Below are 15,884 nucleotides of genomic sequence, written 5' to 3' on the forward strand. Positions count from 1 at the left end.
ACAGGAGAAAGGAAGACCACAGAGCTGGGGAACAGTGCTAGAAGGCCCTCTAAAACTGCAACAAAAATCAAAAAGCAGCCGGGCAGGCCTTGGAGGGACACATTTGTGACTTGGGCAGTCAAGTCATCTTACCTGCAACACAAGACATCCCTGCAAAGATGAGGTAGGTGGAGCTATATGCACATCTTCACTACCTGTTCCTTCTGACCTATTTGAGTTACAAATTCAGAGTCTAGTTTTCATTCCTGTAAAATTGTTGAGTTTTAAATTGCACTGGTCTTACTTCACATGAGCTGATCTGCCTGCAGAGCCCCATCCAGCCCAGTGTCCACAGAGACTCCCTGCACACACTCCTGCTCTCCAAGGCTCTTTCTTCTCTTTCCAACATTCCTGCAAGTAGTAGTTCCACTAGTTTCTCAAGCCGGCTGTCTCAAGACTAGCCACCCATTGAGATGTCACTCCTGTAGGGACATTCAGACAGGGAAAGTCTCTTTTCCAAAGCAATTATCTCTCATCTCCACTACTGCCACAAAAGGATACAAGTTACTCTTCCTGACATACAAGTTTAGTAGAAGCAACTGAATCCAACATGCTCCTTACTGAAATAAATTAACTTTTTTGGTGCTAATGTAATATAATCAAAGGAAAATGTAGCAGAGAAACTGTGCTAACCTTCACAAACACCAAGCAAAATCTGATGCACCTTATTTTCCTTTTACCACTTCCAAAGGCAGAGATTTTCACGCTTAAAACCTGAAATTTCTTCAATATTAGGTCTTACTCCTATTGCTCAAGGCTTATAAGCTACACAACTTGCTCCTGGAAGAGCTTGACTACAGACTGCCTTCTATACAATTCAGCCTTGCAGTCAATATTTTGTGCAAGTTTTATTATTTAAAGACAAAAATTAGAAAGACTGCATTAGCAGCAGTACTGCAGATTTCTACCCTTTCTTCACTGCTGGTAGAATACTGTAATAAATTACCACCAACAATTAGGCCAGACTATCCTTTCCCATGTATTCTTTTAATTTTCAAGTTTTGTTACATGTGTAGACCCAACCACCAGAAGAAACGGAACAGGTTTTACAACCTGCTATAATGCCCTGGAAAAATGCAACATTCTCCAACACTGTCCCTAGTATTAGAGCCTGGACTTTTCAACCCTTTTTGCCAACATTGTCCACCAAATATGAAATCACGAGCTAGGAAAAGTATAAGAGTTGATCACTTACTTTGTGTCTTATGACCCTGCATAGAATCAGAAACACAGCTGGGAGTGTCCAAAGACTTCACTGAACAAAGATTTATATTAAGGAAAAAAAAATTGAAATATGACGTTCTGAAGTCAAAAGAATTATTTTACACCTAACCCAACAAAACTAGTTTCATATCTGTCTTAAAAAATTTTTCAATAAATTTTAAATTTTAGTGTTAAATTAGAATGTGTTCTCTTGTCTGTTCCTCACAGAAGCATTTTTTAAAACATCATCAGGCTTTCTGGGGCTTAAAGATGGAACAGATTTCCCACTGTTTTGAACCTCAGGGCTTAACTTCTATCTTTTCAACCTTTACTTCCCAGCAACATTTTTTGATGTCAGAAGGACCCTTCAATTCTCTACCTTTCAGGAAGCAAATTCCTCCAGCCACATCACAGATCACAAGACTTACACCAAATGAATAATGTTGTTTGTTTTCCAAACAAGTAAGAAATCAAGGGAAAAGTTAAGGCTTTTCAAGATGCCCCCTCCCAACAAGTCTTCATGGCCAGGACATGCTCAATGCTTAGAACTCAGATCAAGCAAACAGTGAGTGCAGACTATGAGAGTCAAATTAGAGCAAAATTCATCTATAGTATATTTTTGTATAGTTCAGAAATGCTGAAGTTGTGAGACACACAACTACAATTACAGACAGCAGCTACAGACAACAGGTAAAGGATGAAACAAGACAATATTGTACCAATGTGTCAAAATCCTACAAGAAGACACAGACTCAGTATTTTGTAGAGACTTTGACTCCATGTCTCTCGATTTTTATTCATCCCCATGTAGCTGCATAAAACTAAAAGAGTACTTTAAATAATTTGCATTTATATGGCACAGATAGTAAAAAATAACCTGTCCCAACTGGCATTATAATTTAAAATATAGGAACTTAATCTCCAGTGTTTTGCTAGCAGCTTTAATTCAAGACATACCTGACTTATAATTCAAACAAAGTAAAAAGGGACAATGGAAAGTGTTAGTATTAATGACATCTGTATAAGAGCTAACATTCAGGCCAAGGGCCAAATTATCCACTCTGACTTGCTAAAGCAAATTTAGAGTTTCTCAAAAAGTAGCATTTGAATTTTAGTTCTAAGCAATAAAATAATCCCAAGTAAAATATCCCAATAGCTACTGATTTGTAATTCTATACCACATATATATTCAAAAGAAACCTTGTTCTGCTGATTGCTTCATTCAGACTTCCAGAGTATCACACAGGTTTAACATCCTACTGCAGAAGTTCAAAATACTAAAAAATGTCTGCTACACCACTGCATTTCAGAAGTCATTAAAATACAAGAACCCCAGGGCTGTGATAATGAAACCAGTTTTATTTGCCACATGACTAAAGTAAGCCAATATGATCAAGTTACTCAGCCCACCACTGCAGTTGTTCAAGTACTTTATGGCCACTGCTGGCTCAGAAAGAGGTGACTGGATTGTAATGAATGCCAGGTAACCTCTGAAGTGACTTTTTGCTCTTGGCAGCATTTTTTGCATTAGCGTCTTTACTCACCTGCTATGCCAGCTACTCACAAAGGTGCTAAAATTATTAAAAAAAACTGCTAAGAGAAAAAAAACCACTTGAGAAGTCAAATACCCAGTATTTGTAGCAAGCTGATTGTGTACCAGCCTTGTTATCAAGCTGCTGGAAAGGAGTTTTTTAAAAGATTATCGTGTTATCATTGCTACAGCACATCTACCTTCTAAGGCAGTCGTTTAATCCTGATGGGTATTGCTGGCTTTTCTGTTCATCTGGATACACTGATCCTATGTGAGACTTTGGAATACCTGTATTTAGTGGCACATTTTCATATAGTGTGATGTAAGGAATTTAAAGTGCCCCAAGTATATTAGGGAAAGCAGATGTTCAACAACATAAAATACACAGAGAGGCATTTTAGCCACATTCATTAGGTGTCCCTTCATTTAGTGCTAAAAGCCCAGCCGTTGGAGAAATATGCACACAGTGATTTCCATGCTACAACAATGTAAGCACTGGTTTAAAAGAATAATAAAACTTCTGTGGTAATTAATGGGCTTTAATGTTAATATGTAAATACCCACCAAGTAGTATGTATAACCCCAATGGCTTTTGATACAAGTTAGTTTGATACAGAAGAGCAGCTCGGCAGTTATTTACTTACTGTTCTCTATGGTTGGATCATATGAATCAACAAACTGTCCTTCCACAAACTGAATCGTCAGTGAAGATTTTCCTGTAAAGCAAATGAAAGAAAAATCTGGAATGAAACAAAGTCTTCAGGTTATTATCACTTCAGTGCTTACTAGCAGATACACCAATTTTCTATCTAGCCAATATGAGCTCTGTGTGGTTCATTTAAACTATCTATACATGACAACTGACCTATTTTTAATTTAAGTGCCTATTTCTAGTAACTGGGTCTCCTGAACATATAAAAAGCAGTGCAAAAGCTACTTGGCATGTGTTCTGCTTTTGTTTTAACAGGGCATAATTTAAATGACTCCTCCAGTTTAAAACAAATCTAAAAGCAGCAGCACACAATCCTCATAGAACTAAATTTAACAAACTGCTATACTTGGAACGTTTTTCTGTCAAGAAGCAAGTAAAATTCAAAATAATTTTCAGTAATCACAGCGAAAACTTGGATAGCATTAGCCAAATTTGGTTTTACTTGGAGACTGGACATATTTCCCATGACAAAAGGATGATCTCAAAATTCCTGAGACCAATATACTCTCCTATTAATCCTCCTACTGCCACACCACAACAGGCCAGTGGATGCTGTATTTTAAGCAGTGACTGAGGGGGCATAATTGTTTGGTTTTTTTTTTAAAGCAATTTAACTGCTACTTTACCAGACAATGTTCCCCATTTCAGTTAAAGAGTAATGCAAAGCACTGAGCTTAGTAGCAGATTGAAAAAATGAAAACTCATTTAGTCTTGAAAGATTTTACAAGATGGTGAATCACATACATTGACCATAAAAAGCACCTTTAAAGCTCTGCAGCTGAAGACTTCTCAAAGCATTACTGAAGCATTAACGCAATTTCCATTACAGCACATCATCTACATTTGGGAATCTCCTAGATCCTATTACATTATGTTTACTGGACAAATACACTCTTACAAAGATTGCCAAGTGCATTAGCTGCTTTTGGAAACAAGCATAATCTTCATGCTCCTTTATACTCTTTTCATCATCAAGAAGCACAAACAAAATACAACCCCAAGTCAAAATTTTGACTCAAGACCATCCGACTCAGTTGAAACCTCTCAATGACCTCTTAAGTAACCAACGTTGTGGTAGAAATAACACTATCATTGTTTTCAAGAACAAAATGCTTTGGGTAAAAATTGCCCACTTCCAGTACACAGGAAAAGTTTTTTCCTAAGCATTCCTTCAGGAGATGTTAAAAAAACAGTCTTCCATTTCATTCTCTGCCATGCTTAGCCCTTTGCTGTCTCCCATCAATCATGGCAGTTTATTCAAGGAACAATGCTAAAAAAAATTCCAGACAAACACCACAAAAATCAACCATCACCAAGATTTTATTGAGTTGCTTTTTCTAAAATCAAATTCTTAAGATACAATTTTCCAGTCTTATCTAACACCACAACTGAGGGTGTCATGCTCACGTGCATGAGTTGACAGAGGACATTTCACTTTACACCATTGCTCCAGCAAGGCACACACATACACACCACCCAAATCATCCTAATAAGGTCAGATTAAGGATTGAAACTGTGCATCTCAGCAATTTTCTGAAACTGTGTATTTTGGACACCCTTTCAAAAGTGAGTGAACTTTCAAGTTATTTCTTCTTTAGCTATAAACTTATGAAGTTGCTACCCAGAGTTCATGCTCCCAGATTCTTTGCCAATACCACCACATTAAGCACTCCATTTAAAAAAAAAGGCTAACTACTCCTATATTAGGCTGATAGATCTTCAGGATAAGAGAGGTAAGTTCAGTAAAGATCATCACTGAACTCTTTTCCTCCTAAGAAGGATCTTGAACTAACTGAAAGACTTGACTGCTGCCGTCTGTCTGCGCGAAGCCTAGAAACTGAATAGCAGAAAGAAGTCGGAGCCAACAGAAAATGCTGCATTTCACACCCAGCTGTATTAATTACTGCTTTCCTCCTAACAGTGAAAGAGGAGGAAAGAGACAAAACCAGTGTTCCAACACTCTCCTCCTAAATTCCTCCAAGCTTTATAACAAGCCTTCCAGCAATGATGTGTTCATGATCACAAGAGGAAGCTTGCTCTCTTCCATGAGCCACAGGGAAGCTCTCCAGCCTGGGATTCAGCACCTATCCCCTCGGGGTAACTGCAGGCAACTGTATCCCACTAAACCAAGGCTTCCACAGTCATGAGAAATGGAAACCCTGAGTCATTAACACCCTGCCACAGTGTCGCAGCCCATGAGCAAGCAGCAGGCAGGACCACGTAAACAACAGCTTGGCCTGACCTTTGTCCCACAGGTTTTATTCCAGGCCTTTGACCTATGCTCATGGACAGAGCGGAAAATCAAGTTGACAATTTAGCTCCTATCTGCTCTTGCCCCAGAATGATCAGACAAGGCTTTCAGCAGGGATTGCAACACAAACACAACGTCCGTGAGGCCAAGGGACCACACACAACCGCACCTACCCCGCCGGTGTGCCAACTCCATCTCAGAGCACAGCAGGGAAGACACAGCTGTCTGGATGTGCAGGCACCACGGGCACACTGCAGCCTCAACAGCATGAGAGAGTCTGACACCAGCAGCAAAGGCTTGATTAGCTGATTACCCAAGGGTGCACACCTCAAAGAGGCTCAGCTCTAATGTGCCCTCGTTTGGAACACAGCCACACGTTTCTGCAGTTTGCTAAGCTTCTCCTTTGTAGCATCCTCCATGCTGGTACATTTGACATATCCACTGTATTCGAGTGTTAGGAAAACAAACATCCGCTGAGACCAAAAGGAGAAGTGACATGAGCAGAAGCAAGGCTGGAAGCTGGGTGCAGAGCCTTGCTACAGTAACTCAAAGCACCAGATACTCCATGGCAGAGTTGTAAGCAAAATCCTCCACGTTTATTGACTCTCCCTCTCCCTGAAGGAATGGGGCAGAAGGGATAGGCTGTGAGAAATGGGTTTCATGGCTGTTTAGAATACAAGTCCCAGGTGGCTGAAAACTCAAATCAAGTTGTCCACAAGTAACCAAAGTGTATTTGCATACACAATTCATTATTTATGGTATTATGTGAGAGTGGCAAAGAAAAGAGTTTTCCGCTGTCAAAACAGAAAAGGAGCAGATTTTCAGACAGAAAGCCAGTTCAAAAACTAAAGCTGTCATGTTTCTGTTCGTACACTAGACCACTTACACCATAAAGCAGAACATCCCATAAACACTGACTAGCGCAATCATAGCACATCAGTTTCAAATGCCATTGCAATTGTCAAGGCAAAACAATTGCCAAATTGTGTTTTACTTGTCCTTTTACTACTTGGACAAGAGCTGTGGTATTTATAATCTAGCCTTAAAATTCAAGCTTTACAACACCAGGCAGTTTACCAAGCAGATGAGTAACTGAGCCTGGGTGGGCTCGGGGACAGCTGGCCTCCCCAAAGAGGTCATGCCCCTCTTCTGTGCACCACCACCTGCCTGCTGTCCCCACCCCACACCCTGTTCTCCTAGCAACAGGCAGGGGGAAAGCCCAGATTAAACTCTCATCGGCAGCCCACTTCCGCCCAAACCCAGGAGACAAAAATGATGCAACCGGGCAGCAAGCAAGTCAAACAACAGCTCCACAAGCAGGGCATTGTGCAAGCGGGGCTGCACAGCTGCCCTCGGACGTGGCACGGCCACGCTGACAGCCACGGGCAGCACAGCACAGCTTATCTCAACAGGAAGGGTTTCTCAATCCTTGAAACTGCCCACACAAGCCATCAGTAAACAGTTTGTCCTGCTTAAGAACAACAACTACTGAAGAGCTGCAATTCTGTTGGCAGCGTAGATGCAGAGCTCCTCTAACCTATCGTTTGCTATTAAAATGCCTGATTATGTAGTTCGCATAATCAAACATTTAACAGCTGGCAGCATCTCATCTACTCCTACCACAAGCCTAGCACCTTACCTAAGCTAGTCTCTAGACTAACTTAGTAACTAGACTTACCTAGTCGCAGACTCTCCTTAGGTCTACCAGTCTTGTCCACAGAACAAACTACTTTAGGCTTTGTCACAAAAAGCATTCAACAAATTTCATAACGAAATGTTGTCAGTCATGTCAATTTAGGTAAGTCTGGCTGCACACTCAACTTACTACATTGCACAGAGATTAAGTTTTCATACCAAAAGATGCACTTGACTTAACCTGCATGTTGGGACCTTGATCTTCTTTGATTCACAATACCAAGACGCAAAAAACAGAGACAGTGGCATTTCCATAGTGCAGATAATCTATTCATCCTCAGAGCACAGAGCGGGACTGAACGACTTCCTGGAGCCGATGGGGGTTAATTGGGCAGCAAAGAGGATTACAGCATCCCTCTTCGACAAAGATCTTCTCACAAGATCGAACACTATCTCAGAACCCATCACTAGCTCATCATTCATCTCAGGCCACATCATTAGCAACTTTCTATGGTTAATTAAGATACCCCCCCCCAGGTACTAATTATGGCTGTGTAGTTGCTGTTTTGCTGATCATTGCTTTGTAGTTTGGTGAATTAGTTTAATGACTATAAAAATGATACATCTGGGTCAATAAAGAATTCTGTTTCTAAATCTCTGGAGACAGCAATACAATGAGTAGTTTTGTTTCACTCAGATACAACATAATTCTACTATTAGACTTTTAATTGTGAGGAATTATATAAACATCTACTTTGAGCTGTAGTTTTATATGTTTTTGTAGTGATTTCCTCGTGATGTCAGCATTACAGTAAGAGGACTAAAAAATTATTTTCTGTTGCTTAGAGAAAAAACTCTTCCTCAATCCCTGCAAAGAGCTCAATTCCTGCACTTGCTCATGACATTCGTGCTTGATTCGCAACACAGAGTGGTGGCACTCCTCTCTCAACATGCTCTCTGAGCTTTCTGGAGGACAGGCTAAAGGTTACAATCCTGTAAGAGTCAAAGTCAGAGGACCTCAATGACACTTCTTTTGGTAATGTGATAAGGAGCCTCAAACATTGCAGAACCCTTTATGACAAACCAAAGAGTAGATCAGCTTTTCAGGACAACACAAACTCTTTTTTAACATCTTTGGCACTCTGTCTCATTGCTACAGCTTCTCCTGATCTATTTTTTTATTAGCATACAAGGAAATATGTTTGACCGCCTAAGGCAAGGTTTTGTAGCAAGAACCATTTCTGCTGTAAAAGAGGAGCTTCACGTGATGGTCTGTAACACCCAAGAGCACAAGCCAGCTGGGAGATGCTTGTTTCCCTTCCTTCTGCATTGCCCAATCTTCTTGAGGTTTATCAAAGGTATTCCTCTGCAAGCCAGAAGAAATCTGAGAGCAGTCATTTAGAAAGAAAGCCACATGGCTTCCTTTATTTTTTTCAGATTTCAAAGCAATCAGTCAAACTCACAAGAGTACTTGCAGGCCCTTGCTAGGTCGGCAGCAGTGAGCCTTCTGAACACAAGCCAAGAGTCTTAAAGCTATCTAGATCATATTTTCAATCATATTTTCTGTAAGGAAAGCAAGAAGAGAGCATGTGCCTTATTCCCTGATATTTAGCAGCAGGCTTGCTCCCTCCTACAGCAGTGCTCATTCCTCAACGGTCCCTTACACTTTGTTGCAATGTATTACACGTCCAAGCAAGTATGTAGGAAAAAATTCCATTGCTTTCCTGCAACAGCTTATACTACCAAGCAGTCCATTTTGTCTCCAATAAAGTCAGTAACTACAGCAAAGGACTGTCAAAAGAAATCTTTTAGCTATTTTAGCACACAGTCCAGTTACCTCTGCTTTTTACCCTTGATGGCAGAAAAGCAGAGGGCTGCAGGTTTCCTGCTATTTCCCTTTTAGTAAGTTACATGAATTTTAATTCCATGTGTTTACTGTCAGTTGTCAAATACGGGAAAAGCTGTTAAAAAAGCTTAAAAAAAAAAAACAAACCAGAAAACCTCTGTGGCATACACCTCACCTGACCATGGAATGCATGCATATCTGGCTGCATCCAAGATCCTCTAAACAGGTCAGGGGAACTGCATCCTGGTGTTCCCTAACTGCAAAGGAAATTCAGACATTCATACCCCAGACAGTCAACCTGTACTTTCTCAGATAAATACCATCCTCTGTATTCCCTTCAGACTTCCTGCAGAAACTGTGCATCCCTGCACCACCTTCCCACAGCACAAGGCCTAAAATATTTCAGGTAGCAGCAGATATTCAATGGCATCGGTAGGTGGGCGGTGAGCAACTGAGTTGTGCATCACTTGTATATTCTTTTACCATTACTATAATTTACCTTTCCTTTTCTGTACTATTAAAGTGTCTTTATCCCAATTCCATTTTACCTTTTTTCCCCAATTTTGTCCCCCATCAGTGAGTGAATGGCTGCATGGTGTTCAGCTGACCACTGGGTTAAACCTTAACAACTTCTAAAAGGAAGCTTATTAAGCTTAAAGATCAGATCCTAACATTTCAGTTTATGACACACTTAGAGGCAAAGAGCCTGAAATTTGTACTGACTTCCTCTCCCCAAAGGGGCAAAATTCAACTTCTGCTGCTGGGTAGAATCCAAGTCCTTTCTCCCTACACACACACTTAGGTGTTTGAATAAACTTGACCTTTCCTTGAAACATCAGGTAGGTACAACATGAAATGAAATGCCTTTGAAAGATCCTTTTAGGAACTGCCATTGTTTCATCATTAAATCAGTTTTAAATGCTATGTCATCAGAAATAACACATCTCTCGTGCTTTAATGCATTCCCCTTTCCCATCTTCAAGGTTTTAGTTTCCACACAAGGGATCAAACTCCCCACTGCCGGTCAGTTTCTTGTGGCTAAAGGTTGCTAGGATGTACAACTTAAGTTGCCTTTCTTTCTTGAAGTGGATCATTCCAGCTGCAGTCACCAGCAGGATGAACTCTTCCCTCTGCAAGTCTCACTTGTATTTTCAAACCAGTAAGAGAAAAAGAGAAACCTTACCAAGATGAAAGACCTCAGTTCCAATGACATGCAGGTCTTCCCTAAAAAGGACCTTTAGGACTGGAGCCATAGGATTCATGGTTGCCAACACTGTGGCCACCATACATCAACCACTGCTTACAGCAACCACCAAGCAGAGGGCCAAGGCTCTGAAAATGTCAGCAAACCTTTCCTGGCATCATTTAAGAACATAAGTCTAGGAACATGACCCTGAGCATATTGTAACACCAAGTAATACCAAAAGCACCTGAAATGGGTGAGGAATAGACCATCTTGGCAGTACCATTGAAATGCATATGACCAGAGGGCCCCAGGATCTTCTTGGAATTGCAGGAACAATAGTAAGAGATGTATTTCTCTTTTCCTTGCTGTAGGATGACAGAAGGCAAGTACCTGACAAAATCCTGACAAGACAATAATGATAATACTCCCTCTCTTTGTAACATCATCCAAGCAAATAATGTGATGTACATTCTGTAACTACTGCTAAGAAGTTTCAGCCTTACTCTGAAGGGAGGTCCACAGAGCTCTCCACCAACTGTAGCAAAAGCTGGAAGACACAACTTATTTGTGCCAACAAGGACAGGCTACTTTTACAACATATAATAAAAATACACAAATCAAACTGCATAATAACCACTAGAAGATCTTGGCAAAAACAGACAGCTCCACCCTGCAGCAGTATGTATCTGTGAGGTGGTCAGCCAATGTTTCAGGCTCTTTGTGTCACCACTGATGGTCCAAGGTCCGATGAACCCAATGCCAGCAATGCATGTGGCCAGCAAACCCTGACACTCATGGGACAGCTGCTACCAGCACACAACATCAGCACACAGCACTATTCACCTGCTATTCCTACACGGGGAAGTCCCCACGGCTGCATGAAGCATCAGGCACTGCAGTACCAACCCTGACAACACCAAAAGCTCTTAACACAGAAGAGGGAAGGTGATTTCAGGGATACTGACAAAGATTTGTGTTGACTCCTTCCTCCAGCAGAGCAGGACATGGTGAGCTCCATCACATCTCTGTCCACAAATCCACTAGTAAACACTAGGACAGTTCTGATTAATATTCACATTGTTGAGCCTTGACCACTTCTCCTGCATAAGCCCAGTGGATCTATAAACAACCATGCCAACATAAAAACCAGGGTGTGCCTGAACTGCTCCTTCCTCTACACAACTCTCTCCTCATCACCAGGTTCCAATCAGCGTTTGTTGTTACCGTTGTCTCTTCTCCATTTCAACTCTAGATCTTCTCTGAATTAACTGCATAGGCACCACCTTCCATGTTACTTCTGCTTACCATGTGAAGCTCCTTCCCTCTATTTATCAGGGTCGAAGAAAGCCACAATCTGTTAAATGCCATCTTCACAGCCTTGCACTTTACCCAGCTGGAGTTAGTCATCAACCCCTCCCTGCCAATGCTGGCTGCAAGCCTCCTGCATTTACACACTTACCCATCTACCCGGGAGTAGCTGCTGAATACAGAGGATAATCTGTCAACAGTAAGGAAGGTTTAAAGTAATAATATACCAAAATCTCTGCATGACACACATGGGTAAAACAGCAGGGCAAAAACAAGACTCCGGGGTAAGAATAACACCATGCAGAATACCAGGAGAATCATTAGAGCCCCCAACCTTGGGAAACGTTAAGGGAATTTAAGCCAAAGATCTGCCAGATATGACATGACATAGTTGATTTTGCCACAGGGCAGAGAAGATAAAACAGGTAACCCTTGTTTGCTACATCATACTATCAAGTTCTTGCCTGCCATGACAGCCAGCTGGCTTTCTTACCTTCCTAACCAGCATGTATCCATCTGCTGGCTCACAAGGTACTTCAAATGAACAGGTTTTGGATAAGAATCATACTTTCCTATCTTCAGTTTTCATCTTATATAGCAAAAAAGGTCACAATACAAAACTCTGACCTTTGCAGGGAAGAAGAAAAACACAGAATAAATCAAAAAAAAAGCCCACTACTGCATCTCACTCCCGCCTTCCCCCAACCACCTGACAGTATCCCAGGGGGATAAATGAGGATGACACCTGCAACTTGACATGAAATTATTTTTCCATTTTTTCTCAATCAAGCATCTTCCAGCCAGTCCAGGTCCAGCACCTGAGGAAGCCCTTGCAAACAGAAGCTGGATTCTTCACTTCCCAGTGCTCCACTAGCACAACCATACAGCCTGGACAAGCAGCTGAGTATTGAACTACAGTCTAAGACAACCTAAAGTCAGATCAGGCTTCGGCAGACACAGTAGAACATTGTATTTGTCTGCTGCACACTGCACATCAACCCATCAGTTCTGCAAGTTTCACGTTAGCTCCTCCTCTGTCCTATCACCACACTTGGGGATAAAAGTGTGATAAAAATGTGCAGTTGAGGACAGAGAAGCAGAAAAAAGGTTTAGGTGCCTAAGACTCCTATACACTCTGCATAAGGAACAAGATTTTGAAACATTCAGACAACTTATTCTTCCTACCTTCACTATTCAGAAAAACTTGAATTACCTTCCAACGGAACCATTTTTTTTACACTTAAGTTTAGCAACCTCAAAAGGTTTATGAAGAGTTTTGATGTTTTTTCTCAACATACAAAGGTCAAAACAGCACAACCAACACCTTCTTTTAGAATTTTTCACCAGGGTCAAACCATACAAAAGAAGCAAACAGCATTTCCAAGAAAGCAATGGAGAACAAGGTACTTCAGCACACTAAGAAACATGGGGCTTGTTTATATGCACATTTCAAAGCAGAAACTTCCAGTTCTAATTAAAAAATGCTAATTTTGAAACAGATTTCAGAAGACCAAAATTTGTTATTGATGGAATAACAAGCCCTGAAGCAAAATACACTTTACTGCATTAATGTCAAGTGCTTGATTGTTTTGACAGTTTGTGGGACAGATTTAATGGAGTTTTCCTACATATTGCATCCCAGCTCTTTTGCATACAGCAAGAGTACCTTTAAAGGAGGTCATACATATTGAATGAAGTTTTGGCAATACAATGTGACAAGTTGTTGAAGCTAGACAGATGTATCCCACTAACTCTGGAGACAATGTTGTCAAGAGACACGTTCATATCCTAATTTTGTATTACACTTGCACATGTTTACATCCACACACTGAGGACCACTTATATATTCCCTCTTTTTCCAAATTAAAATTAATTTAACTCCATACCCCACAGAACACAAATAACTAGGTTTGGCACACATGATGTTCTGGTTCCTGTAATCTAAAATACCCAAGAACACTGACAACCATCCCAGAAATACAGACTCCTCAATCTTTGAGATTTTAGTGTTATACTAAAAAAAAAGTTGAAAGAAAAATTCACTGTTTAAAGCATAATCTATCAGGGAACTGTGAATTCAGCAGCTGATATCTAGGTAACACAGAAAGACCACAACTTTTCTGAACTAATCTTCCAAGTGTCACACAGGGTCTTTCATTCCTTAAAAGCCCTTCAGAAATCATGCATGTAGTCTTATGCCTCATAACCTTTGGCCATTACCCACAAACTCCTGATGATTCCATCCAAAACAAACTGCTGTACATTTCCTCCTTGTGTTCTAGCCTCAAGCTCTCTAATTCACATAAGAATCCCATGAGAAATTCCAGTGGGCTTCCCTTTTGCAGGAGCCCCCAAGGCTCAAGCCGCTCTTTTGCTTGTCCTAACTTCATCTTGTGGAACACTGTGCTTGATAATCCAAAATCTGCATTTTCAGAACCCGTGTCATCTGTTAGCACAACTGCCTCATTCACCACTGTCTCATCCAGCATCCTTCATTCAGCTATTCTTAAAATGTACATGCCCAGCAACCAAAGTGTGTACGGCAAACTGAGGAAGAACCAGAGCCTCTCAACAATTCCGTAGCTGTGATTCATCTCTGCGCTCCAACTGTCGCTAAACACAACCAAAGGAGTCAACCAAGTTGAGGAGTCAACCAGTATTTGCAAGAAACAGATCCTTTGTAGGGTATCCTACCAAAGACAGAAGACCACGGTGAAAGGCAACACAGTTTAGATTGTTTCCACTAGCTTTCCAAGTAGCAAGGCAATCAGTGACCCTGAATGTCTTTCACGTCGTTGGACAGGTTGTAGCAAAGTGGGGGTCAGTCATTTCTCCCAAATAACAAGCAATAGAACAAGAGAAAACAGTTGCACCAAGAGAAGTTTAGATTTAGATAGATAGTAGGAAAAATTTCTTCACAGAAAGTGTTATCAAACACTGGAACAGGCTGTCCAGGGAAGCAGTTGAGTCGCCACCCCCGGAGGTATGTAAAAGATGTGTGGATGTGGCACTCAGGGACATGGTTCACTAGTGGACCAGGCAGCACTGGGTTAAGGGATTCCATGTTCTTAGAGGTCTTTTCCTGAAGCTTTGGCTTTGATCCATTTCAACATCTTTAATAGCACGTGTTTCCAGAATATTCCAGATTGTATCACTTGAGGCATCATCTGAATTTGAAGACTCTCAGAACACGGCTTAGGTTTACCCCAGGTCAAATATTTAACTTTTCCTCAATTCCGCATGAATCAATTAGATTTGACTACAGAAGGTTATTTAAACAAGAACCTTGAAAACTTGATTTCTCCATGGTTCCCTAGCACACACCTCACCACCTGCACAAGGCCATCTTTTTCCATCAAGAGCACAAATCCAGCTCAGAAGTTCCACTGCTGAAAGCTGACCAAAAGGCATCCACACCTATTTCAGGTGGTGGAGGAAAACACACGTGTGGTTCCATAACAAGCCTGAGTGAAAGAAAGTCTGCCCAGCCACAAAGAGCCTCCACCATCCTCCCCCAAAAGCCTGTGCTCCTGACCCCATTCCCCCTGTCAGGGCTGCACTCACAGAGCCAACCAGCTGAAGGATACAAAAACTTTCCCTTCTGGTTGCTTTACTTTTCAAAGCAATCAATTCCCTGAGCTGGTGGACAGCCTTCCATCACACCAGTGCCAGCACCTGGGTGGGGGTAGCAAGGTCCAACTTCCGGCCACAGTGCAGGATTAGCTCAACTTGGGCCAAGAGATGCCCCACCCTACAGAGTTCATTTGCAGCTGCCTTCATTACATGGCAATTAAAAAAGGAAGTGGCTTGGATGTTCTTGAGAAAAGCTGCACCTGAAAGCCTGTTTTGGTGCTTTGCTCAAAAACTGCCTCAGTTTACTTCCTTGTGAAAAGTTTGATACAAGCGACTTCTCCCCACAAAAAACCCAATTCAGAATCCCCTGTACTTTGTATTTCTCAAAAATGAAATTCAACATGTAATGGTCCATATTAATATGCTTTTAGTAAACTTAATAATCTGAAATCTTGTTAAAAGGCTTGCTAGGCAGCATATAAGATGGATTTTGTCCATATTCTCCCCTTTTCCCCCCATCCCATATAGCCTCATTTACAGGAGAGCTGCCACCAAGTTGCAGGAACCATACTGGAATGCAAATGTCCAGACCAGGATTGG

The 15,884-nt window shown here is 41.2% G+C and overlaps 1 protein-coding gene across 1 annotated transcript in view; it reads right to left on the bottom strand.

Moving 5' to 3' along the window:
* Positions 1–15,884, bottom strand: part of RHEB (Ras homolog, mTORC1 binding) — a 38,658-nt gene that overhangs the window by 16,935 nt on the left and 5,839 nt on the right. Inside the window, exon 2 of the mRNA XM_082291163.1 lies at positions 3,418–3,489. Within this exon, the coding sequence (XP_082147289.1) occupies positions 3,418–3,489 (72 nt within the window). The remainder of the gene's footprint in view (positions 1–3,417; positions 3,490–15,884) is intronic.

The sequence above is a fragment of the Coloeus monedula genome (genome assembly GCF_965178545.1).
Source record: "Coloeus monedula genome assembly, chromosome: 1".
Classification (NCBI taxonomy): Eukaryota; Metazoa; Chordata; class Aves; order Passeriformes; family Corvidae; genus Coloeus; species Coloeus monedula.